This window comes from Muntiacus reevesi, chromosome 9 (genome assembly GCF_963930625.1).
Source record: "Muntiacus reevesi chromosome 9, mMunRee1.1, whole genome shotgun sequence".
NCBI classification, from domain to species: domain Eukaryota; kingdom Metazoa; phylum Chordata; class Mammalia; order Artiodactyla; family Cervidae; genus Muntiacus; species Muntiacus reevesi.
In genome coordinates, this window is record NC_089257.1 from 36,529,827 (window position 1) to 36,555,821 (window position 25,995).

Below are 25,995 nucleotides of genomic sequence, written 5' to 3' on the forward strand. Positions count from 1 at the left end.
TTGTTATCATCAGAATTGATGCTAAGCAATCTATGTAACAGATAACCATTAGACTTGATTATCCCATTGGGCCATTAGATGGTTCTAGGAGATTATACAATTGAATGTGTTTTAAAAATCTAAATGAATGTATGTGGAAGGTGATACTGATGATGAAGTTGCCTGAAGTGAGAAGTGAAAGTCGCTTAGTTGTATCTGACTCTTTGTGACATCATGGACTGTAGCCCACCAGGCTCCTCTGTCCATGGAATTTTCCAGGCAAGAACACTGGAGTGGATTGCCATTCCCTCCTCCAGGGTATCTTCCCAACCCAGGGATCGAACCTTGGTCTCCTGCATTCCAGGCGGATTCTTTACTGTCTGAGTCACCAGGGGAGCCCCTTAAAGAAGTTGCCTGGAGCACTCTTATTAATGTTTACACCTTGACTAGGAGAGTTCCTGTTCAGTCATCATTAGTCATTCATTCAGCACCTTGTGAATGAACCTCTGTTATGCTGACTATACTATTTGCTAATTATTTATGTATCAGTGTCCCAGTCCTTCCATAATACACCCCTGTAATCGAGGGCTTCCCTAGAGCTAGAACCCATCTGTGTTCCATAGGGCCCAAAGCACAGAGTGGGCATCTAAATTAAGGAAGGGTAAAATCTCAATGACTCTTAATGACTTCCAGCTCCGATTGCTAGTCCATCTTTTTATCTTTGGAAATTGTTACTGGAAAGACATAAGCCAAATCCCAGGGAGTTCCAGAACTGGGGAGAGGAAGGGCAAGACCAGATTATTTGTTTATAGAAATGTATCTCCTAATGAATGGAAAACAGTGCCAGGCATCATTTTATTTGTGGAACTCAAATCAAGTTACCAATGGGCAAAGACCCACACAGGAGGAAGTTCAGCATTTAATTGACTAGTCAGAGCTGTCTTCTCATTGTGTTTGATTCTAAGGTTTAAAAAGAGCTATATTTTGAAATCAATTCCCAATCTAAACATATAAATTACTTTCCCCCCCATAGATATCAATGCCCCCGTGACTTAACTGATGCTGAAAACTCTGGCTGTATTGGAGAGAAACAGAGCTATAGGCCAGTGAATGTAGCTAGGAGTCAGAAGTGGAAGATAGTGCAAGGAGATACCCAAAGGAGACACTTGGAAGAACAAGAAGTCTTGCTGAAGAAGGTATCCAAGAGGCTGGCCTGCTTGGGAAGCTCCACCTCTGGGTTTCCCCGGGTGGGTTCTGTGAATACCAATAGCTACCATTTATTGAACCATTGCTATATTCCAGATGTTGTGGCAAGGGTTTTTAGTGATCATTTTAATTCTCAGAGCAACCTTATGAGTTGAGAACTGGCACCCTCATTCATGGATGAAACTAAAGGTCAGAAACTTGCAGTAATGTGCCCATGGCCATGAGCTAAGGCATGCAAAAGCCAGGATTTGAATCCTCTGGGATCTGATTTGACTCAAAGCTTTGAGTCTTTAACTGTCTTCACAAAACCACTATGAGGTAGCTATAATTTCCTCCAGGTAAGGAGACTGCAGTCCAGGGATGACTCAACTTTTGTCCAAGTGACACAGGTAGTAAGTGTCTGAGCAAAAGCAGGAACATCTGACTCCAAAATTTTTCTGCCTCCCAGATAGAAGAAGAGCAAAGGCCAGGGGTCAGGAACATGGCAGAAAGCCACTGCATGTCAGGCCCCACCCTTTCCCAGGATACTATCTGGCTGTTTCCCACCCACCCCAACCTCCCCACTTAGGCCCCTTTTGAGAATTTTCTTCTCATTTCATATCTTCCGGTGTGGTCCCTGGGTTGAACAGGGACTCGGTAGTTCTTGGGACATTCTAAGACATCCCTCTCTGCAAAGGGTCCTCGAGAAGGAGAACAGCTAAGGTACCATCAGCCTGCAGTTTCCTGACTCCACATATGAGCAAAGCCTGTGCATAAGACTGACAAGTGCTTAGGTCAGAAGCCAGCCAAAGGGGTTCAAATTCAGGCCATAGATTTTGGCCAATAACAGGAGCTCCTTAAAAAAAAAAAAAAAAAAAAAAAAAACATATATATATATATATATATATATATATATATATATATATATATAGTCTGGGACAGACATCTCACTAGGGGTTTCCTCTGTATTTTTAAATTGAATCTCCCCCCTTCCCCCATGTTTAACCCTTATTTCACAAAAGAGGAGCCTGAGGCTCCCGGTCCCGAAGCAACCAGAATAAAGACTGCAAGTCATAAGGAGCCTGGGACTTGAACCCACCTAGGCCCCAGATTCCATGGTTGCCTAGGAGCTGAAGAGGGAGGAGCTGCCAGATCGGAGGGAGGGGAAAGAGAGAAGGCGAGCTCCCAGCAGCGCTCGCTGACGACAGCAGGTGATTTTTTTCCCGCAGCGCTCTTTCTCTCAGCATCTTTCCTGGATTTTCCCCCCTCTGCTGAACGGAGGAAAGGGTGGGGCCGCTTCCCTGCTGCAGAGACGGCGGCGGCGGCGGCGGCAGCGGCGGCTGCAGCATCCTTGGGAGCGGCGGCGGCGGCAGCAATGCTCGGTCTCCTCGAGTGATGATCGCCCCCGAGCCCTGCTAGGTGGCTAGCTGAGACTGGACGCCGGCGGGAAGGAGAAGAGAGAGCTTTGAACGCGACCCTGCGACCGCACTGCCCGTCCCTTCCTCTGCGCCATGGCTTAAGCCTGCAGCCACCTCGCCTCGCGTCGCCTCGCTTGGCCGGGGTCTGCGCGCCGCCGCAGCCGCAGGGAGGGGCGCGTCCCAGACGCCCTCGCCCGGCCACCCGGGTCGCCGTGTCTCCCGCTGCGGTGCCCGCAGCAGAACGCGTTCCCGAGACCTGTGCTGCGGCTCCAGGAGGCGTTTATAGCAAGGTATCAAAGGACTTTACCGACTTTTATCTCAGTGATAGCTCTGCCAGCCCGACCTTCCCGGGTGCTCTCTGAGACAGGAGGGCGCGGTAGCTCAGGCCACCAAGGAAAACAAGGTGGGAACCAGACTGGCCGGTCGAGGGGACTGAGGAAGATTAGGGACTTGCTTTAGAATCCAGCAAGAAGGAGGGCGAGCTCTGCAGCGAGCACCATGGCGTGGCCGTGCATCACGCGAGCCTGCTGCATCGCCCGCTTCTGGAACCAGCTGGACAAGGCGGATATCGCCGTGCCGCTGGTTTTCACTAAGTACTCGGAGGCCACCGAGCACCCTGGTGCCCCGCCGTCGCACCAGCAGCCGGCGCCCGCGCCCCCCTCGGCGCGCACGGTCGCCATAGAAACACAGCCGGCCCAGGGCGACGGGGATGCGGTTGCCCGGGCAACAGGGTTGGCGCCGGGGCCTAGCGGAGAACGAGAGGCTGGGGCCTCCTCTGGCCGGAGCGGACCGGGCCCAACCTCTGCCGGCTCCACCTCCAGCGCGGGTCCCGCGGACTCGGTGATGCGGCAGGACTACCGCGCCTGGAAGGTGCAGCGGCCTGAGCCGAGCTGCCGGCCGCGCAGCGAATACCAGCCTTCGGACGCGCCCTTTGAGCGCGAGACCCAGTACCAGAAGGACTTCCGCGCCTGGCCGCTGCCGCGCCGCGGGGACCACCCGTGGATTCCCAAGCCCGTGCAGATAGCCACTTCTTCCCAGGCGGCAGTGCCTGCGCTCCGTGCCCCCCAGCGCCGACCGCAGAGCCAGGAGCGCTGGCCTGTGCAGGCCGCCGAGGCCTCGGAGCAGGAGACGGCCCCTGGCGGAGCAGGTGTCCTTGCGGCTGGAAAAGCGTCCGGTGCAGATGAGCGCGACACTCGCAAGAAACCTGGGCCCGCCTGGATGGTGCGGCGCGCCGAGGTGTCGCAGAGCCAGGAGCGCTGGCTGGTGCAGGCCGCCGAGGCCCCGGAGCAGGAGGCGGCCCCTAGCGGAGCAGGTGTCCTTGCGGCTGGAAAAGCGTCCGGTGCAGATGAGCGCGACACTCGCAAGAAACCCGGGCCCGCCTGGATGGTGCGGCGCGCCGAGGTGCCTCAGAGCCAGGAGCACTGGCTGGGGCAGGCCGCTGAAGCCCCGGATCAGGAGGCGGCCCCTAGTGGAACAGGTGTCCTTGCGGCTGGAAAAGCGTCCGGTGCAGATGAGCGCGACACTCGCAAGAAACCCGGGCCCGCCTGGATGGTGCGGCGCGCCGAGGTGTCGCAGAGCCAGGAGCGCTGGCTAGTGCAGGCTGCCGAGGCCCCGGAGCAGGAGGCGGCCCCTGGCGGAGCAGGTGTCCTTGCGGCTGGAAAAGCGTCCGGTGCAGATGAGCGCGACACTCGCAAGAAGCCCGGGCCGGCCTGGATGGTGCGGCGCGCCGAGGCGCTGGGGCAGGAGCAGACGCCGCTGCCCGCGGCTCAGGACCAGGTCCAGGCCACTGGCCCCGAGGCGGGTAGAGGGCGTGCGGCGGCCGACGCGCTCAACAGGCAAATCCGCGAGGAGGTGGCGAGTGCAGTGAGCAGCTCCTACAGGTGAGACGCGGTCCACAGTTCAGGCCTCGGGGCTGGTCATCCTTACCCTCTCCCATAGATTCTCCGCATCGCAGGCATCCCTGGCAGCCTCCCCTTCCCATTCCAGAACACACCCCCTCCTTCCCCCCACTCCTGGCCGACTGCTCTTTGACTCTTGTGAAAGCTGTTATCCATCCCATCTTGCTGAAGTCTTTCACTAACCACTTCAGCCATCTTTTCCCCATCCCCGCCCCACCCCAAGTCCCTGCTTGCCCAACGGAGACCGTTGCAGTCTCTTCACAGGCTTTGGGTCCATTCTGCCCCACCCAAGCCACCGGCTTCATTAGCCTGGGTGCTGCCCTTTGCCGGCTCAGCTGGCGCCAGAGTCTTGGTGCCTTGCTGCAGGGCAGATCCTCCCCCAAAACAGAGTGATCTCTACCCCTTCTCCACCTCCCTAGCCTGCTTCACCCAGCCCTTCCTTCTTCCCTCCTCCATCTCAGTCCTTGGCAGACACCCAAGCACCACACCCTTTTCAAGATTCCCTGCCAGACGCTTATAGAGCACCCTCCTCCTTCAGTCACCTAGGTTTTGAAAGCAGAGTGCTTATGCTTCTATTTGTGACACATTGGGCCAGTTTCTTAACCTTTCTTGGCCTCCGGTTCCTATCTGTAAAATGTGATGGATAACAGATTCTTTTCTTAGATTGTCTGCTCATATACTGATTTAATATTAAATACTCAACTTATTTTTGAGCACCTATTATATGCTGAACACTCTGCTAGACATTTTGAAGATTAAATGAGATGATTCAGAAGAATTATGCCTGGCACATGGTAGGTAATTAGTACATCTTGGTTCCTTTCTGACCTTCTCATTATTTTGATTTCCATGTCCAAGACATTCCCAGCCTTCTCACTTATTCCTTTCTTGTTCGCCAGATGTGGTTGTCATCCTGTTACCATCAAGAACCCCCCTCTTCGGCATATTTAAATTCCCTTTAAATGAATGCCTTCAAACCTGAGCATATTCATTCACTCTCTTTCTTTCTAGAATTCTCCCTCTGCTGCAGCCTCAGCTCTTCTAGTCTGCTTTCTCACCCTTTCTCCATTTAACATATATTTTTGAATGCTTAGCTTTCAGTCCTGCCCTTATGCTTCAAACCAAAACAATTAGCTAACAGATTACTGTTGACTTTGAATACATGGCATTGGGCTTGGGGTCGCCAGAGAAGTAGATGTTCATGATGAGTGATTGAGCTAGAAGTGTGCAAATGTGACTTATGGGGTCCTTCATGAATGCCACAGCCAGCAGCCTCCTTCCTGCAGAAGGGTGTGGATAGGAGGACTGCAGAGTTAGTGTCTTTTGCCAAGACCTTATATGTAGCCTCATCACACTGATGTCCCTCTCCAGTAAATATGACAGACACTCCCTCTTATGCTGAGGAAAGAACAGCATTCATAGACAAGGTCTTTTGTTAAGACCCCGCCCAGGTTTTGCCTCTGGAAAGCATTTCACAGTTAAAAGGGCAGCTTATCAATTGGCCCCTATTCCTTCCTCTTGAATTCTTTTACCTCTCACCTGGCATTTCTCTCTTCGTTTACCAGTATCATGATCATACTGGTCACCCAAGAGTACACCGCTTCCTTTTAAAGCTCTGGGTCAGGCAAGGACACAGAGCTTTTCCCTTGGCTCTAGCTATGAGAAAGTGGAAAGATCACAAAATCTTTATGCTGTTACCAAGGAGGATCCAAAAGAAAAGAATGGAAATGAATAAGCAAGGGGAATACAAAAGCAAAGTCAAGATACAGTTTTGTGACTCTGCCACAGCTTTCTTGTTTATAAGGCTCTACTTTGTTCCCTAAGAACCCTAAGGCTGGCCTAACATCAGTTTTCTGGACTGACCTCTTCATCATCTTACTCCCAAACTACCACCCTGAGGCAGGTGGAAACTTACCACCTACCAGACAGAATCAACCTCTGCTCACCTCAATACTGGAGTAGGAAACAGAAACCCACTCCAGTATTCTTGCCTGGAAAGTTCCATGGACGGAGGAGCCTGGCAGGCTACAATCCATGGGATCGCAAAGAGTGGGACATGACTGAGCAATGAGCATGAGCACCTCAGTACAGTCAATACCAATCAAGAGAGATCTAGACCCTCAAATTTCATTTGATGATCCTTCTCAGTTTATGTTTCCAGGTTGGTAGGACTTGCATTGTCCATCAGCGATTGGCTAGACAGTCAAGGTATAAACCACCCTTCATAGGGTGGTGGGGGGAGGCTCAAGAGGAAAGGGATATATGTATACTTATAGCTGATTCACGTTGTTATACAGAAGAAGCCAAATCAATATTGTAAAGCAATTATCCTCCAATTAAAGATAAATTTTTTAAAAAAATCACCCTTCAGACAATTCACTCCAAATATTTTGGGATGTACCTTTGTTCTGTATAGCCTCTTCCTCCTAAACAAAACCTTAACTGTGCAGTAAGCATGTCATACTGCTAGCTAGAATTACACACATCCTGCAAGTGATTGGATTGAGTAGGGGAACAATTGTCTTGCAGCTGTTAAGAATGGTTTTTCATAGCTATCAGAATTTCATCAACCTGTCCAGAAAAATCTCTGCGTACCTCAATTTTTTTTTTTCTAATTTGAGTCTTCTGTAAAATTTAATTATGCATATGACTTTGGGGTCAGTAGTTCCATTTTGCTGTGTAATCAGAAGGGTTTGGAAGCATTAAGAGAATAAGTGTTGCTAAGAGACATCAATTTCTCTAATGGACAATTTAAGTGCATGACAAATTTGATGTGAAATTTAATATTATTTTTGCTCCAGAAGAAAAATTAACTAATAATAGGGAAATGCACTTTGAGTAAAAGTAGATATGAAGAAATAAGGTAATTAATTAAATATGCAATAAAGAAAAAAATGCCTGGAAATTATAGGTTTATCTGTAAACTTGATTTTTTTCCTCCTTATTCTCTCACATCCTTTTCCTTGCCAGGATTTTGAGTATCTCTTGAATTTAAGTATGCTGTGTGTCTTACATCACCTTAGAAGCCAAACTGGGCTCCATTTTACCAATAACTTGATTGACAAATCCTTTTTCTTCTATCACTCTACATAAATAATGGTAGTTTATACCACAGTGACCGGTTCATCTTATGGACTTTACAAATGACATCAGTCATATAACATCAATGTGAGTAGTTTGCTTAACTAGAGAAAGGATACACAATCCATCAGCTTAATATATTGGTGTGTAATATGAAATATATATTCATCCAGAGTCATATATCAGCACGTGCTATTTGGTTTTCCCCTGCAATATACAATCAGTGAGTGAAAGAAAGAAAAAAGGTGAAGCCGCTCAGTTATGTCCGACTCTTTGCGACGCCATAGACTGTAGCCTACCAGGCTCCTCCGTCCATGGGATTTTCCAGGCAGGAGTACTGGAGTGGGTTGCCACTTCCATCTCCAGAGGATCTTCCCGACCCAGGGATCAAACCCGGGTCTATCTGCATTGTAGGCAGGTGCTTTACCATCTGAGCCACCAGAGAAGCCTTAGTTAACATCAAATATCCTTTGATGCTATGGTTTTGAGAAAGTGTCCCTGTTCAACTGTTCTAATTCTTAGCTTATCCAGACTCGCCAGGTATTTTTGCATTCAAGTGGTATCTGTGGTATCTTTAGAATTATTTGTAATCATGAAATTGATTTTCACTATCATATTACATAAATGATATTATAAAAATTGAGAAACATGTCTTTATTATCATTTTAATGTTAAGGATGATTTCACTGGGCAGCTATCTGTGACTTTAGACCTAGAATTCTCAATCAGAAAATAGATAAGTCACGGGAGGGGATTAAAATTCCTCTCTCAGCCAACCCCATTGTCCCAGCCCTTAGTTAAGAGTGATAGATTGAGTAGGAGGTGCTCCCCATAGAAATGTTAATAAGCAACTTTTCCTGGAAGAAATCAGCTGGGGCACCAGGAGGTAGAATTAATAAACCAGAGGCAAAATAGTACTTGAAAAATGAGAGGGGTAACACGGAAATCAGAAAGAAAAGGAGTCTTTACTATCCCTACAGTTTTCCATAAAGCTTACAGAAAGGTCCATCTGATATGGCTATGCTATTCAGAACTGCCCTGGGCTTCCCAAGTGGCTCAGTGGTAAAGAATCTGCCTTCAATTCAGGAGATGCAGGTTCGATCCCTGGGTCGGGAAGATCCCCTGCAGAAGAACACAGCAACCCACTCCAGTATTCTTGCCTGGGAAATCCCAGAGACAGAGGAGCCTGGTGGGCTACAGTCCATGGGGTTGTAAGAGAGTTGGACACAACTAAGCGACTAAGCAGCAACAATACAGGACTGCCCTATACCTACAGGCAACTGCCTGTTTCTCTCAATCCCAGCAACTCTTCAAGGCCAAGCTCAGATACTAGCTTTCAACAGTGCCTTCCGGGTCCTGCCACGAGGGACTAATTTTTCTCTCATTTCCTTTTCGTATTCTGTGCACTTCTCATTGTCTGCTTGATTGGAGGATGCTCTTGTCTCTATCTGCCTCCCCTACCAGATAGGAACACTTAAAGAGAAGGGCTGCATTTTGTTCATCTCTGTATGAACACAGCTTAACATTGTGCCTAACGACCATATTGTTTTGTTGAATCTAGTGAACTTTTTAGAGTTTGGTGAAGAATTTATTCACTTACAGATTGATTCATTTCACTGTTTCATTTAACTGAATTAATTTTGGAAAATGACCACTAAGCCCCTGCTATGTATCAGACAGGAATCTCAGGACACCAAAAGGTGATAACCCTTATGTAAAGAAATTGTGTTTTCCTTAATCAAAATAAAGTGGGATTCCTACTCGGTTAGCACTAGAAGAAATGTTCAAATGGGGAAGGGCAGCAAACCTTACAGACCTGATTCTAGGTGCACTTTAACCAGGGCAGTGGTGGTCCTCGACCTGAGCTGTACAATGGAATCACTGGTGAACTTTAAAAATGCTGTTGCAAAAAATAAATAAATTAAAAATAAATAAAAATGCTGTTGCAAGGGCTTCCCTGGCAGTCCAGTGGTTAAGACTCCGTGCTTCCACTGTAGGGGAGGCCGGGTGAGAGTTCGATCCCTGGTTGGCAACTAAGGTCCTTCATGCCCTACAGCACAGCCAAAAAAAAAAAAAACTGTTACATAACTACCTTGCCAGATATTCTGATTTAATGGGTCTGGGGTATGACCTGTGCATGTGAGTCTTTTAAAACTGCCCCCAGATAATTCTCATGTGCAATTCAGGTTACACCCTCTTCCCTTAAGGCAGAGTTTCTCAAAATTTAGTTCACAAGAGAATCATCTGGAGAGCTTCCTAAAATGTAGATTCCTGGCCTCATCCTCAGACACGCTGATTCAGCAGGTTTAAAATGGAGCCTAAGAATCTATATTTTAACAAGCACTCTAGGTCATTTTTTATATATTTACTTATTTGGCTGTGTGGGGTCTTAGCTGTGGCATGCAGGATCTTCATTGCAGTGCACAGGCAAGTAGGATTTTAATTCTCTGCCCAGGAATCGAACCCACAACTCCTGCTTTACAAGGTGGATTCTTAACCATTGGATCACCAGGCAAGGCCTGCACTCTAGCTAATTTTGATGCAAGTGAACTTCAGGCTTTACTTGGGAAAACACTGCTTGGGGAGATTTGCTATCTGTAAGGTAGTGTGTTTTCCCATACACAAATATGGTATTGTTTGCCATTTATTTGTCTTCATGTCCTTCACTTACATTTTGTAATTTTCTCTGCAAAAGTCACACATGTACACACATACAGCTTCCCTGGTGGCTTAGTAGTAAAGAATCCGCCTGCCAAGCAGACTCAGATTTGATCCCTGGATCGGAAAGATCCCCTAGAGAAGGAAATGGCAACCCACTGCAGTATTCTTGCGGGGGAAATCCCATGGACAGAGGAGCCTGGCAGGCTACAGTCCCTGGGGTCGCAAAAAAGTCAAACACAACTTAGCCACTAAACAACATACACACATACAAAATAGTTTTTAAGTTTTATTTTTCTATATTTAAGCCTCTAATAACATAATTGGATTTAACTTTATGTATGGAATGAAGTAGGGATCTAATTTTCCTTTTCTCATATGGAAAGCCATTTATTCCAATACATTTTTTAAAAGTTCGTTTCTGCATTAATATCCCCACTGATATCTCTTTATCACATAAGGTTGCATATGCTTGAGTATTTCTGAGATCTCTGTTCTAGTCCATTCATCTGAGCTAATACCATACTATCATTTTTTTCTGAGCTGTTTAAGTTAGCTTTCCTGCTTTCAACATATATCTTATTATATTTTCTAATTTGTTGTTACTCATATGTATTAATTTTTATATGTTCATATTATATTCAGCAACTTTTTACCACTCTCTAATTTTGTTTTTAGATTCTCTTGGGCCATCTGTGGAGATAATGTATGCTTTTAGTAAATGCCAATTTATTATCTTCATTCTGAAATTTGTGTATTTTTGTGTGTATGTATATTGCTACATTGGTGGGGATATCCAGTATAATTTTGATGGTAGGTGATAACGGGCATGTTTGTCTTGAGACAAGTGGGAATGCTCCTGAAGTTTTTTCCTTAAGTATGAGGTTTACTCTGTGTCATTAGGAGACAGCATCATATCAGGTTAAGAAATTTGTCTTTATACTAATTTCTAGGGATTTCTAAAACTATGGATTTATATTGAATCTTATTAAATGGTTTTTGGGGCCATCAACCGAGAAAGTCATATGGTTTTCATTTTTAGTCTGTTTATAGATTTTTCTGATGTTGTGCCATCTTTTCATTCCTAGGATAAATCTTACTTAGGTAAAAATGTATTTTATGATCCTGAAATCTTTAGCTACTTTTTATTTGAAATGTTTGCACATATATTCCGGAGAAGGCGATGGCACCCCACTCCACTACTCTTGCTTGGAAAATCCCATGGACAGACGAGCCTGGTAGGCTGCAGTCCATGGGGTCGCTAAGAGTCGGACATGACTGAGCGACTTCCCTTTCACTTTTCACTTTCGTGCATTGGAGAAGGAAATGGCAACCCACTCCAGTGTTCTTGCCTGGAGAATCTCAGGGACGGGTGATCCTGGTGGGCTGTGGTCTATGGGGTCACACAGAGTTGGACACGACTGAAGCGACTTAGAAGCAGCAGCAGCAGCAGCAGCATATATCAGTTCAGCTCAGTTCAGTTCAGTCACTCAGTCGTGTCCGACTCTTTGCGACCCCATGAACCGCAGCACGCCAGGACTCCTGTCCATCACCAGCCCCCAGAGTTCACCCAAATCCATGTCCATCGAGTCAGTGATGCCATCCAACCATCTCACCCTCTGTCGTCCCCTTCTCCTCCTGCCCTCAATCTTTCCCAGCATCCGGGTCTTTTCAAATGAGTCAGCTCTTCGCGGCACATATATTCATAGGTAAAATTAGTCTAAAACTTTTTCCTTTTTTATATCATTCTGGTGCAATATTGGGGTCGTTGTTATATCTACATGATTAAATAGGCAGATTTTTCTCCTTTTCAGTTATTGGAACAACACTTACAACAAGTGTTCCTCTTAAATAGCTGATAAGAATTTCTGTAAAGTTCTCTGTACTCATCTCTTTTTTCGTGAATAGACTATTTTTTTACTATCAATTTGATGTCTTTAATAGTGACTCATTTATTCAGCTTTTGTATTTCTTCTTGAGCCAATTTTAGTAATTTATATTTTTCAAGGTAATGTGATCACTTTTTTATAATTTTTAAATTTATTGACATGAGTCCTCATAGCATTATCTTGTGGATTTTATATTCAATTCTACTTATCTGCAGTTAAATCCTCTTTCACACTTAATTGGTACCTTCTCTCTTTTTTCATAGTTGTTTTATTAAAGTTTGTTTAGTTTTTTTTAGAGTCACATTTTGGTTTTGTTAATCATCTCCCTTTTTAGTAAGCTTTCCTCCTATTTTTACTATTCCTTTACTTTTTATGCTGTGAGAGGTCATACTAGGAACAGTTTTATATCCCTGGCTAAGGAGTTTGGATTTTCTTTTTTAAATAAATGAGTCACTGAAAGAATCTAGGCTCAGGAACTACATGATAGTTGAATATGATTTAAAGTTTATAAATGTCCCACTGGCTGGTGACCTAGGGAGGTGAGAGAAAGGGTGGCCAGTAAGAGGCTATTGGAGTAATCCAGAGAGAATGATAAAGCCTGGACTATGGCTTTGGGATTTGAAATTTAAAGCATAGTACATATAGTTACTGAAAAACAGGTCTCAATGATCAACTGAGATGCAAGGAAGAGGATAAATTCAAAATAAATTTTTCTGGCTTGCATAACTGGTAACAGTCCTAGTCATTGGAACAGACTTTTATTCAGACTTCTATGATGAATGTAGAGAAGAAAAAGTCAGGAGTGGAAGTTGAGTTTATTTTTAGAATTTGAATTGTCTATGACATATCTGACAAGAAGTTTCAAGGGGCAGCTGAATAAATGGATCTGAAGTGTAGGGAGAGTTCAGGGCTGTGATTTGAAACATCCTGTGGAAATGATTTAAAGACATGGGAGGAGGTGAAATCAACCCTAGAGAGGAAGTAGAATTAGCCAGCAGAGAATGGAGCCCTGAGGGATACTTGCATTGAGGGTACTGACAGCAGGAGGAATAACCATGAAAAAGACAAACGATTGATCAGAAGGGAGGGAAGAAAAGTAGGAGAGAAATTAATCATGGAAACCACATTGGGTACCTGTCTCAGCAAAACCTTATGCCACCCTGGAAAATACTGAGGAATTACTGTGTGCAAAGCATTTTTCTGGATCATTGATTGACCTTGCACAGTTAGATATAATGTTACCAAGACTAACCCACAAAGACCAGAGGAGAGAGGAGAGAAGATACACACACTAATAGTTGGTTGCTCTCCTAGAAAAAAAAAAAGAGGCATCTAATGCATCTATGAGCTTTCAAAAAAGCAGCCAAGGCAGTGACAGTTCTAAACCTATAATCACAAAGAACCACTCAGTGTCCCAGATGTATAACTCAAATAATCCAACAGTGTCCTCTAAAACTAAAAGAGAGCCATCTCTGTGATCAATGCAGCTTTGGTTTTTCAGATTGTCAGTTGTAGACACATAGACAAGTGAGCTTCTAATTCTCTGCCAAATGAAGAAAACTGAAAATGGACCTTGACCAGCAAACTAAAAATTCTCTTGATGTTCACTAAAAATGCTAGTTTTCACCATTAGAAATAATAATAATAATCAAGTGCCTCCCATGTGCCTGGCAGGCTGCTAGAAACTTTGTTATACCTCAATAAAAAATAAGAAACAAATTACAAACTAAGTCTATGGAAATACAAATTTGATGCTCAGGAGAAAAGGCATAACAGAAAAGAAATATCTGGATATCAAGCTGTCATTGAGGATCAAGCATGTGGGGGTCAGAGAAGCTGGGAAGAAAGGGGGTGAGACGAAGAACGTGCTGCAGCCAGAGCCCAGCCACCCCGACATCTCAGGGATGAGCAGAAGAAGAGTCAGCCAAGGAAGGAGCATACATGTCTGTGTTGTCCTCATCTGAGACTGAGAGCATGGGCCCACTATAGTCCGCAAAAGCTACCCGCACGTGTATAGCATAGTGGTGATCTTGTCCGTCCTTCTGATCCCATCACAGTCCATTGTCGGTGTGTATTTCTTTTCAAACTGAATGAAGAGGCTTTGTAGGAATGAGCCTGATATAATTCTTTCAGTGGGAAAATAGAACCCAAGCCCCAAACCACAAAACCCACCCTGAGTGCCTTTCACTGTGTTGTTGCCTGTGGTCACTGTCTATTTCCTGCAGTGACTTCAAAAAGCTGGCCCATGTTGTAGAATATCTTAGAGTGGCCCTTAAGAATTGTTCCTCATTAAACCATAGTGGGAGAAAAACAGTCAGTGGCAGAAAGCAAAAAAGCAGATTGTTTGAGACATAACCAAGTCTCAACCTCATTTACTGTGCACAAAATGCCATACTGATTTAACATACCTTTTATTTTTTTGAAATGGACAAGTTATTTAATTAGGTTCTTTGCAAGAAGTTCAGAATACTACTTTGTGAAGATAAATTCCATTTGTGAGAGCAAACACAGAGCAGAGGAAGCCCTAGAGCTGAGGGACAGCTTTGATTCTTCGCAGAATTTATGAGTCCACAGCTTTCTGATCAGCCTTGCGCTGCTCTGTGATCTCGTATTTCTCTCTCTCTGTCAAAGATCTCACCCTCCTGGTGTCTGGGCTTACGCAGCTTCTTCTTGAAGTGTCAGTGAGATGTTCTGGGATTTTCACACCACTGATATCGATTTTGATGGAGGTGGCAATGACAAATTTCTGGTGTGTTCTATGCAGAGGAATTCGATTGAGGGATAGAGGCCCAGTCACAAGTAGCAAGCCACTGCCCAGCTGCTTCAGGAAAATAACCCTTTTGCCTCTGTGGCGCCCCGTGAGGATGATCAGAACGGTCCCAGGAGTGACGCTGGCGCGCAGCTTCCTCACGTGCTTACTGAATGAAGGGTTTGTTGCCGTGACTCAACAGTTTCTGAGGCACATCTTCAGTAGGGTAATACCTAGGCATTTTGCAAAGTTTGACCACTCGGATACCACCATTCTTGTCGCCACCAACTGGTTTCGTGACAGTAGAAAGAACCCGAACTTTCTTTTTCTTTTCGACCTTGGATTTAGTTGCTGAATACTTTCTCTTGTACAGGGCCTTTCTGGAGTACATGGCTGATCGGGAATATCTGCCAATTCCTCTGACCAGCACAGGGTTTCGGCTGCAGTGGGGCTTCCCCTTCTTAACTTTCTTCACCATTTTCACCTTTTTAGCCATGTTGCCAGCATCAGCCTTCTTGGCTTCAGGTTTTTTCTCCTTAGTATCTGGCTTCTCAGCCTCTTCACCTGCCATCTTGCAAGATGGGAAAGAACTTAACATACCTTTTAATTTAGACTTTATCATGACCTTTTAAGGTAAACCTTTCTCTCTTAAAAGATGAAGGTAGAGTCAGGGCGGTCTGGGGGCTAAGGTCACTGACCACCAGTCAGTGGCTGAGCAGGTTCAGGAGCCTGGCTCTCCTCATTCCAGCCTCCAGCTGTGTCTTTCTTGTGCAGCCCAAGCAGCCCTCTGCCTTGTTCCTACAGTTCGACATGCCATTCCTGGGAGGGCAGCCGTCTGTCCCCCAGTTTCCACTCTCCTAAGCCCATACTCTCTTCCTTCACCATCTTCTGCAGTGGCAGAAGGACGAGTGGTTTCACTCCTCCTTGTCCTGGGCTCCCCGGATCCTCTTCCCTTCCAGGGCAAGGTCTTAGCACCTTAGCCTCCTGTCAAGGCTTCCCAGGCTCTGATGTATCTGGAGCAGCCAGCACTTTTTCCCTCTGCTCACTTTGCACACCTGATGCTTTTTCCTGCAGATTCTCAGTTCTGGTTGAATATTAAAATCTCAGGGACCCCAGGGAGTGATATAGCCAGATCACCGGCTGAGCTGACTTGACAAGCTCCACACATAACCATTGCTGGATTTTGCTCTCAATTTTCCATCCCATCCACCTTCCATCTTCTTTCTAAATCCTTCTATCCTTCAGGGCTTTTAGTTCATGGTGAAAGAGGCTTATACTATAAAAGCAGGGAATTAGGTTGGATTTATTTGATCATAATATCATCATTATAATAATACAGTGGGCTTAATATCATTTTTATTCCAAGTTCAATGCAACATCTTAAGAGCATGCAAGGGCTGGGGCTATGGGCTCTGAGGATTCAAGGTGCAGAGCACATGAAAATGGATGCCCACCCCCCCACCACCCCGTATAGGAGCTTGCGGTCTTATGTGGAAGGCAACATGCATGCAAGTATCTAAAGTACCAGGCAGGGCCTGCTGAGGTTTAATCAGGATCCGAGTTCTCAAGGTCTGAAATTAGGGCTAGTTAATTCTGTTGGAAGATTCATGGAAGGATGATTGTATGAGTCTTGGGTGATGTCCTGGAGCCCTGTAAAGCATCGATCCCCAACCTTTTTGGCACCAGGGACCAGTGTCAAGGAAGATAATTTTTCTACAGACCAGGGAGCAGGGATGCTTTGGGGATGATTCAAGCTCATTACATTTATTGTGCACTTTATTTCTAATCTAACACCACCGCTGATCTGACAGGAGGTACCGTGTGGCCCAGGGCCTGGAGATCCCTGCTGTAAAGGATTTGGTGACCAGTAAAACTAGGATTTGTGTCATCTCTCTCTAACTAAAAATCAATGACCTTGAGAAACCCTTTCTATTTCTCGTCAATAAAGTGAAGTGAAAGTGTGAGTCCCTCAGTCATGTTTGACTATTAGCAACCCGATGGACTATAGCCCTCGGGGCTCTCTGTCCATAGAATTCTCCAGGCAAGAATACTGGAGTGGGTAGCCATTCCCTTCTCCAGGGAATCTTCCAAACTCAGGGATCGAACCCAGGTCTCCTGCATTGCGCGTAGATTCTTTACAGTCTGAGTCACCAGGGAAGCCGTCAATAAAATGCAGATAATTATGCAGTAGTGACCTCACAGAGTCATAATGAAGGTGAAGGGAGATAATGTTTATACGAGTGTATGCCCATCAGTAAGTGCTGCGCACTTTTGTAGTTATCATTGAGAGAATGAAACGGAGCAGGTTACCAATAAGACTTTCATTGATTCATTTATTTAACATCTACCACATCTGGTATCAGGCACTATGCTAGAACCTGGGGCTATAGAAATAAATTACACACAAAAAAAAAGAAAAAAAAGAAAGAAAAAAATTACACAGAATCTGTCCTACAAGGGTTCCTGGTCTAAAGTGAAACATAATAAGAAAATTATAGTAATGATATTAAGTGCAATAATAGAAATAAGCACAAGGCAAAACCAGAAACACAGAAAGCTAATGAAACCAATTGCATGGACCACAGCCTTGTCTAACTTAATGAAACTATGAGCCATGCCATGTAGGGCCACCCAAGATGGATAGGTCATAGTGGAGAGTTCTGACGGAACATGGTCCACTAGAAAAGGGAATGGCAAGCCACTTCAGTATTCTTGCCTTAAGAACCCCATGAACAGTATGAAAAGGCAAAAAGATACAACACTGAAAGATGAACTCCTCAGGTCGGCAGGTGCCCAGTATGCTACTGGAGAAAAGTGGAGAAGTAAGAACTGATTTATTGGGGAATACCCTGATGCTGGGAAAGATCGAAGGCAAGAGGAGAAGGGGAAGACAGAGGATGAGATGGTTGGATGGCATCACCGACTTGATGGACATAGGTTTGAATAAACTCTGGGCATTGGTCATGGACAGGGAGACCTGGCCTGCTACAGTCCTTGGGGTCACAAAGAGCTGGACACGACTGAACTGAACCGAACTGAGAGGAAACGGGGATCTGACTCAGTCTGAATTAGGGACCACTTCCTGAGTAAGTGGACCTGTGCAGTGTGTCAAGAGCAGAGTTAGTTTCACCAGGAAAGCAAAAAATAGGAACTATATAGTCCTCCCTAGAGGTTTTTCCCAATGAGGTAAGAATAAAGAAGGCCTTTTAAGACTACAATACTTAATAGGAATTCCAGCTCCTCCCAGGTGTCTAGCTTTATATGGAGATTTGCGTTCAAATCCTGCTTACCATTTATTAACTGTATGTCTTTGGTCAAGTTACTTAACCTATCGTCTCTGATTTTGTTTCCTGGTTGGTACAATAGAATCAATAATACTTATCTTGCAAGGTTTTCAAATGACTTAATGTTTCATGAAATCTGTGACTCTTTCACGTGTCATATTTACCATTGCACTCCCAGCACCAAGCTTAGTGCATGGGTTTTAGGAGATGCTAAATAGATTTTAATTGAACAAATGCATGAATGATGTATGTTCGGCACTTAGCACAGTGCTTAGCCCATAGTAAGCACTAAATAAATGGCAACTCTCTTCCTCATCACTCTCAGTAGGTGTAAGAACCACTTGGCTAATATAAAGAGGTAATTTTGCCCTTCTGTGTGCACACATTCTGAATTTCTGGGAACAGAACCATGAAATATTCAAATAAAAGATTTTCTGTGTTTTTAGTCTGATAGGAAGGATCAGGGAAAACCTCAGGATGGAGGGTATAACCTAGCTGAACTTTGAGGGCTCAGTCAGATTTCGGTAGAAACATACTGTCAGGTGGGCCCCACACTGCAGGCAGAAGGGACAGCGGGAGAAGGGACAGCAGGAGCAGGTGGAGCAAGGGGTGCGTTTGGGGACCCACAGCTATTCAGATATGACCGATGTCCAAGTGTGAGGGATAATACGGCAGGTGGCAAGCCCGAGAAGGTCTAGACCAGTGATCAGCATCTGTTCTGTAGAGGGAAAAATAGTCATTGTTTTAGGCTTTGCTGGTCCTTATATAACCAGAAATAATAAATTTCCAGAAAGTTTCATTGATGAAATTCAAAGTATAATAATAATAGGTCTACTAATGAGAAGATTGGATTCTTGAGGGGATAACATCTGCTGAAAATGGATCCAAAATTAGTGTTCTTTTTCTTCATATTGATTGCAAACATTTATCTTCAGAAACCATTCCTAGCTCCTGGCTGAACAAAAGCAGCTTGAGGGCTGGATTTGATTCATGGATCATGGTTTGCCAATCTCTGATCTATATCACTGAGGAGAGAACACTGTGCTACCAAGGTTCGGGCTCTGAATTTAAGTAGCAAATCACCTCCTGAACAGAGTGCCTGAGAATACTTGGTTTGACCATGCCTGATTTAGTACATCGCCTTTTCTTCCCGAGTGACATAGTCCCTCTCTTGTTTCCTTACAACTGAAAAGCAACAGGACACTGATGTATGTGAGAGTCTCTTTGTCTTCATATATAATGGGTAACCAGCCCATCTCTCATAGCAACAAGGATACAAGGTACGGGCGTCGCCATTGTGAAATATGTTAGTCTCTGGCTGCTATGATCATGTTTGGAGTTCCCCAGGAATGGAACAGGGGCTTGTTTTTTGTTTTAAACAGACAAGGGAAAAGTGGTGTTAAAAAGTGCATTGAGCCTTAACCCACTTGCCTAGGACTAAGCACCTAAGTAAAGTATAGAAGAAAGCTCTCTCATACGAGTTTTATCTGACTCCTCAAAGAAGCCCCTGATCCAGCATCCCTCCAGAGTTAGCCTAAGACTGGCTGAAGAATTGGAGACTTGGTGATTCTAGCTGCAAAGAATCTAATCTAATACCATCCTCTGGGGAGACTTATTTAGCGCATCCCAGTAGTCCTACTTCAAACAACATTTGTAAGAAGGTGATATTTTATAAATGCTACCTTAATCTCTATCTAGATGGAGGGATTTTGGTAGAGAGTATTTCTTTATGAATGAACGGATTCAGTTCATATTCAATTCATTCATTTAATTTAATTCAATTCCTATTTATTGAGTACTTCCTATGTATAAGACACTGAGCTTGGCTCTGGGGAAATGATTGTGAGGTCCACAGTTCAGAACATCCTAATTTACTCAATGTCTGTTCCTACTTCAATAGCAGGGAGATAGATGAGGAGGAAGAAGATGGTGATGATGATGATGGAAAAGGAGGAAAAAGCAGAAGATCTTGCATTGGCAGAAGCATGAATGCTTTTAACCAGAAAGGTGTTTAGTGCTGGGGACAAAAGAAGAGAGGCGAGCTCTGAGGAAATTAGTGAGGAACATAAGGGAAATTAATAGTCACTTATACTGATCTGGTAGCCACAGTGCAATATCAACCAAATGTCTTGGCATCAGATAAAACTCAGTTCAAATTCCAGCCTTCCTGCTTACCATTTATGTAACCTTGGTGAAGTTATTTCAAGTCTCAGAACTTCAATTTCCTCCTCCAGAAAATGGGCAATATTATACATCATAGGTTGTGTGGACATGGATGTGTTCTGTAAACCATTAGGTCTTGCAATTGTAAAATGTTAATACTCAGACAGAGCATGGAATCCAAATGCACAGCAGCCTAGAGGCCAGGAGTGCAGTCACTCAGGTATTCGGCTCTGCACTTAAGTTGCTGGACTAGTGCTATGAGCAAGACAGGTGCGATTCACCATGGGTAAGCAGTACAACAATAGATACAGTGTTAAACATGCATTCCCATAACTAATATTAAACATAGCTGTGAGGAATTCTAGGCAGGGGAAGTACAAGATGCTAACAGAGCACTTAATGAGAGCTGACAGGCCTTGCCTAGACCAGGAGTTGGAGCTGTCATCTGAGGAAGCAGCATTTGAGCTGAACCCGGAAGGATGAATGTGAGCCTTGATGACTGCCTCCTGGGTGACCCTGAACAAGCCTCTCCTCCACTGACTTCATTCTCCTCACCTGTCACTAGAGGGCTGGCCCAGTCCCCCACTACTAAAGTCCTTCCAGTGCTGAAGGACCAAACTCAAAGCCCCCCATGCATGATGCCAAAGTGTCCTTGTCATTGGCTTGCAGTAGACAACCCTGGAGGTAGAGGAGAGAGCATGACCGTGATGGGAAAACTCAGTGACATTGAAGAGGGAGTTCGTGGCTCGGGATTTGGTTTCATTCATTTGATACTGCTCTCATTCCCTTCTAAATAGCTGATGCCATCTTGTCCAAGAAATCTTCAAAGCACTTTTTATTTCTTTTTTAGAACTTTAAAAAATACTCCACAAAGAATAGTATAACACCCGTGTTGCTGCTACCCAGAATTGTAAAAATTATTTTATTATATTTACTTTCATTCATTTTTGTGTTAAAACATCTTTTAGCCCACCTGGTCCAGACCCATTCTACCCCTCCCTCCGACCCCCAGGAGGTCACCCCCATCAACCTTGGTGTGCACACTTCTTTATCCATAAACTATGTAAGACATTGCTTTATGCGTATGTGTGTGTCTGTTTTCTTAAATGACCTCCAATGCTATGTATCATTTTGTGACTTTATTTTTTTCACTCAACATTATATATCTTGAAAGAAATACAAATATGCATATCTAAACGTCCACTCTTATACAGTTCCTTCTTTTTAACAGCTGTATAATCTGCCAGCAAATGAATATATCACGTTATTATTTATCTTTATTTACATTTTGGTTTTCCTAATCTTTAATTATCACAAATAATGCTGCAAAGAATTTTCTTGTATATATCTCTCTGTGAATATATTTAAGAGCTAAATATGACACTATTGAATCTTGGGTTATACGAATTTTACTAGATACTGGAAATTTGCTGGACTAATTTTTATTTCAACTAACAGTGTATGAAAGTACCCCTTTTTCTTCTAATATCAGAATTTAAAGTTTAAATTTTTGCCAATTTCATAGTGTGGAAATGGTATGTTGTTTAATTCATATCTCCCTAATTTTCAGTGAAATTAAGATGCTTTTCATGTGTTTATTGGCCATGTGCATTCCTCTCCTGTGGACTGGATATTCATTGTGGCTTTTGTATTACGAGGAGGTTATCTTTTTTCTGTTCATCTACATTGATTCTGATTATTAATCCTTTTTTTTCCTGTGACTTTTCTATTACCTTTATTTATAGTGTCTTTTGTCACACAGAAAATTTTCATTTTAATGTATTTACTATATTTAGTCCTTGCCCTTATGGTTTATGTTTTTATTCCTAATTGAAGAAATACTTCACTATCCCAAAGAGAGTGATACATTATTTTATGTTTTCTCCTGACAATTTCAAGGTTTATTTTTACACGTTGAGCTCTGTGATATTTACACCTGGAATTAGTTTCCCTGTTTAGTGTGAGATAGGGACACATTTTCATGTTCTTCTCTGTAGAAGACCAGTGACCCAAATCCACTTGTTTGAAGGGTCATTTTCCCCCCAATTTAAAAAGTTCCCTCTATCTCATAGCAAGTTGCCTCATGAACTTACATTTTTGCTTAAGTGTTATTGTTTTCCTGAGTTTGAAGATGCATTACTTCTTCAATTCCATGAATTTCTTGACCTGTATCTCTGAATAATGCTTCTCTCCATTTTCTCTGTTCTCTCCCCTAGAACTTACATACATTGTTTCTTCTCATATATCCTCTTTGTCTTTGAAAATTCTTCATATTTTCATATATCTTATCTCTTTGTGCTTAATTCTGGATAATGTCCTCAATATGTCACTGATTTTCACACATATGATTTTACTTCATTCCCTGAGGTTTTTGTTTCTATAGTATTTCATTTATGGAAATTCTATTTGATTTTTTCAAATATGCTGTTCTTTCTTTCATAGTTCCCTGCTGTCTTATTATGATTTTTTTCTTTGTTTCTTTCAACATTTATTAAATGGTCTCTTTCAGGTCTTAATGTTATTTCAGGTTCTTAGGATACTAATCATTATGGCAAACCATTTCTCACATGGTTTTAAAGTTTTTATTGTGGACTGTAAAAGTGGCCCCCTAGAGCACTTATGCACAATTAGAGATTCCACCCCCATGCTTAGTGTATTGATGGACTGTGACACCCCTACCTGGACCCTTAGCAGAAAGGGGCTTCCTTGTTACTACTTTAGGTCAGCGACGCCCTTACACAGCAGGGGCACCTCTGTGGCCCTGTTCCATGCAGGAGTTTCAGTTCCCACTGCCTAGACTCCAGAGGCCAGGTATTCTTACCATTAGAGCCAATACTGGGGTCCAAGGTCCCCCTTGGCCATAGTGGAGTCACTTCTCAGGCTTATTGCTCTGATGTGGAGGTGCCTTTGTTTTTGGCATCTGAGGTTTCTCATTTATTTCTTTTGGGCTCATCTCTAATGTAAAAAGATCTTTATTATGTTTTATTATAATTTATCCTGATTTCTATGTGTTTTAATGGGGAGAGAAGAGCTTAGCTTACTCAACCAAATTTCCATTCTTGGATTTTTCTATGTAAATAATCATATTATTTGCAATTAATGACAATATTTTCTCTGCCTTTATAACCTCTCTCCCTCTAATTTATTCAGTTTTGTCTTAATTCACTGTCTTGGAACACCACTACAACATTGCAAAGCTTCTCCATAGACTAGTATAGCAGAGAAGGAGGTATAATATAGTGGCTCACTTTGGTATCTAGCAAATCTGGATTGAATTCAAGCTCTGTGACCTAATACTTCTGGTTTTGTGCAGAGTGCTTACTTATTTAAACCTGGCTTTCTCATTTATAAACTGGGATGATAGTATTTACTTTGAAGAATTATTTTTAGAATTAAATTAGTTACTATCAGTAAACCACTTGGATTAGTCCCTGACCCATAATACAAGTATCATAAATATTAATTATAAAGCAGTAATGTTGGATTGGCCAAAAAGTTCATTCTGGTTTTTCTATAACAGAGTACAGAAAAACCCAAATGAACTTTTTGGCCAACCCAATAGTAGCTTACTATACATTATAACTAGTCTTCCCAAATCAATTGTAGAGGTTTGTTGTCTGAGGCTCAGAGAGGTTAAACACTTTCCTAGTGTCTCCTAGCCAATAACAGGAAGCATACGTTATAGCCCTGAACAGGTCCTCTGAGACTGTATCTTCCCCTCCCTAGATCATGCTCCCCCTGACTGGAGCAGTAGTTTATATGCTGTTGCAAAATCAGGTCCTGGGCAGAGAACTTGGCAGGCCATCAGTGGGAACCTGGAGGACAAAAGTCCTGATACCTTGCTCAGCACTTCCAGAACAAACTTGGAGAAAAGCTCAGATCTAGGCAGGATTCTTGAGAAGGACCTCAGAGAAAGAAATAAGCCTATAGCTTTTCACCTCTAAGAATAAGAATTCCTGTTTTCCAGTGTGTTGAAAGCATTATCTATAATATAGAAAACAGAAGCTTCATAGGAGAGGAGCTGCTTTGCAAATCGTCCATCTATACATACACCTATTCATCCCTGGATGCCTAAAGCCAGATGACCTGTGTTCTAATCCCAACTCTGCTCCTTAACCTTGGTCATGCTTTTTTACTTCACTAAACCTCACATTCTTCATCTATAAAATGAGAATAAATCATAACAGCACCTACCTTATTGGGGTGGGGATCAAATGGGTTAATGCATGTAAAGCACTTAGAAAAGCACCTGGCACATAACATGTGCAGGAAATGTCAGCTTTTATTGTTATTACTTGTTTCTGCATATAGTCAAGGGCCTGCTCTGAGTTTCATCTCTGCGACCGCCAGGAAGGATGTATGAGATATGTGGAAATTGCTGTTGCTGTTTAGTCACTCAGTCATGTCCAGCTCTTTACCACCCCATGGACTGTAGCCCACCAGGTTCTCTGTCCATAGGATTTCCCAGGCAAGAATACTGCAGTGAGCTGCCATTTCTTTCTCCAGGTGGAAATTGCTGCAAGTGTACAGAATTAGCTGCTTCTACCAACTGTGAATTTCAAGAAAGACATGATAGATGAAGTCAGATCTGCCTTCAACACCTACCAATGTCCTCCTTTGTGCCAAGAACCTTAATTAATTAGCAGGGTTATAAGATAGAAAGTTCTAGTCTCTGCTATCAAGGAGTCTGCATTCTGGATGAAGAAGAAACTATGTGTTTATAGATGACAAAGTCATAGTTATTTTTTAAAAAGGCAAGATTGGGCTGCTGTAAGAAAACAAAGCAGGAACACCTTCAGTTTTGTGCTGAACAACCAGCTCCTTAAGACAAAACTTCAATATAGCTTATTGACGTAAAGGATGTGAACACACACTTGACAAATAATAAAACACATAATATTATTTACTGTAAATTTCAAACACCTATAACTTCAGTATGACTTTATATTTCTAACACATCCACCATAAGTCTTTACAATTCCACCACCAGCAAAGAGATCACAAACCAGACTGACTATGTGCTTCATCACTATTTGACTCTGCAAAGATATTGATGTTAAGACACACGAGTGTGGTTCTGACTAATGTTAGCCACTACTTTTGTTTATATTTAAGAGGAGGTGAAAAGGAAGCAATGAAGATGCAAAGACGTGTCAGAACTTCACTCTTTGGTCAATACTGTGAGCTTCTTTGCTCAGATAATAGTTTTGAATGCTGGAAAAATAGTTTGTTAATTTTTTGTGCTGTTCACAATGGAACAGCCTCAGACATAGCACATTTTTAAGTTTAATCTGCTTTATAAACATTTACCCTGTCACTTGCTTAAGTCGGAACAGTCAGCCAAACAAGAAGGCGCGTGCTGATTTGTATTAATGGCATTTGCTGATTTCCGTGGTGTCAACATCCCAGCACATCCCGCAGTGTCAATAACTGCCCGCCTGACGTCACCTCCCACAGGGTGGTCAGGAGCGCACCAGTATGTAACCGTCTCATCCAATGCATCAGTAGACCCAAATCACTCCCAAAGCACAGATCACAGTAACATATGGTAAAGTAGTTAGAAAGTGGTACGTTTTGAGCATTCACTACCTTTATTTTTTTTTCCATTTATTTTTATTAGTTGGAGGCTAATTACTTTACAATATTGTAGTGGTTTTTGCCATACATTGACATGAATCAGCCATGGATTTA

The 25,995-nt window shown here is 43.4% G+C and overlaps 1 protein-coding gene and 1 pseudogene across 1 annotated transcript in view; one reads left to right on the forward strand and one right to left on the reverse strand.

The window, feature by feature from the left end:
- The first annotated feature begins 3,080 nt into the window (after positions 1-3,080).
- Positions 3,081-25,995, forward strand: part of MAP6 (microtubule associated protein 6) — an 81,507-nt gene continuing 58,592 nt past the window's right edge. Inside the window, exons 1-2 of the mRNA XM_065945360.1 lie at positions 3,081-3,689; positions 4,182-4,462. Of these exons, the coding sequence (XP_065801432.1) occupies positions 3,081-3,689; positions 4,182-4,462 (890 nt within the window). The remainder of the gene's footprint in view (positions 3,690-4,181; positions 4,463-25,995) is intronic.
- LOC136175234 (large ribosomal subunit protein eL6 pseudogene) lies at positions 14,570-15,428 on the reverse strand (annotated as a pseudogene).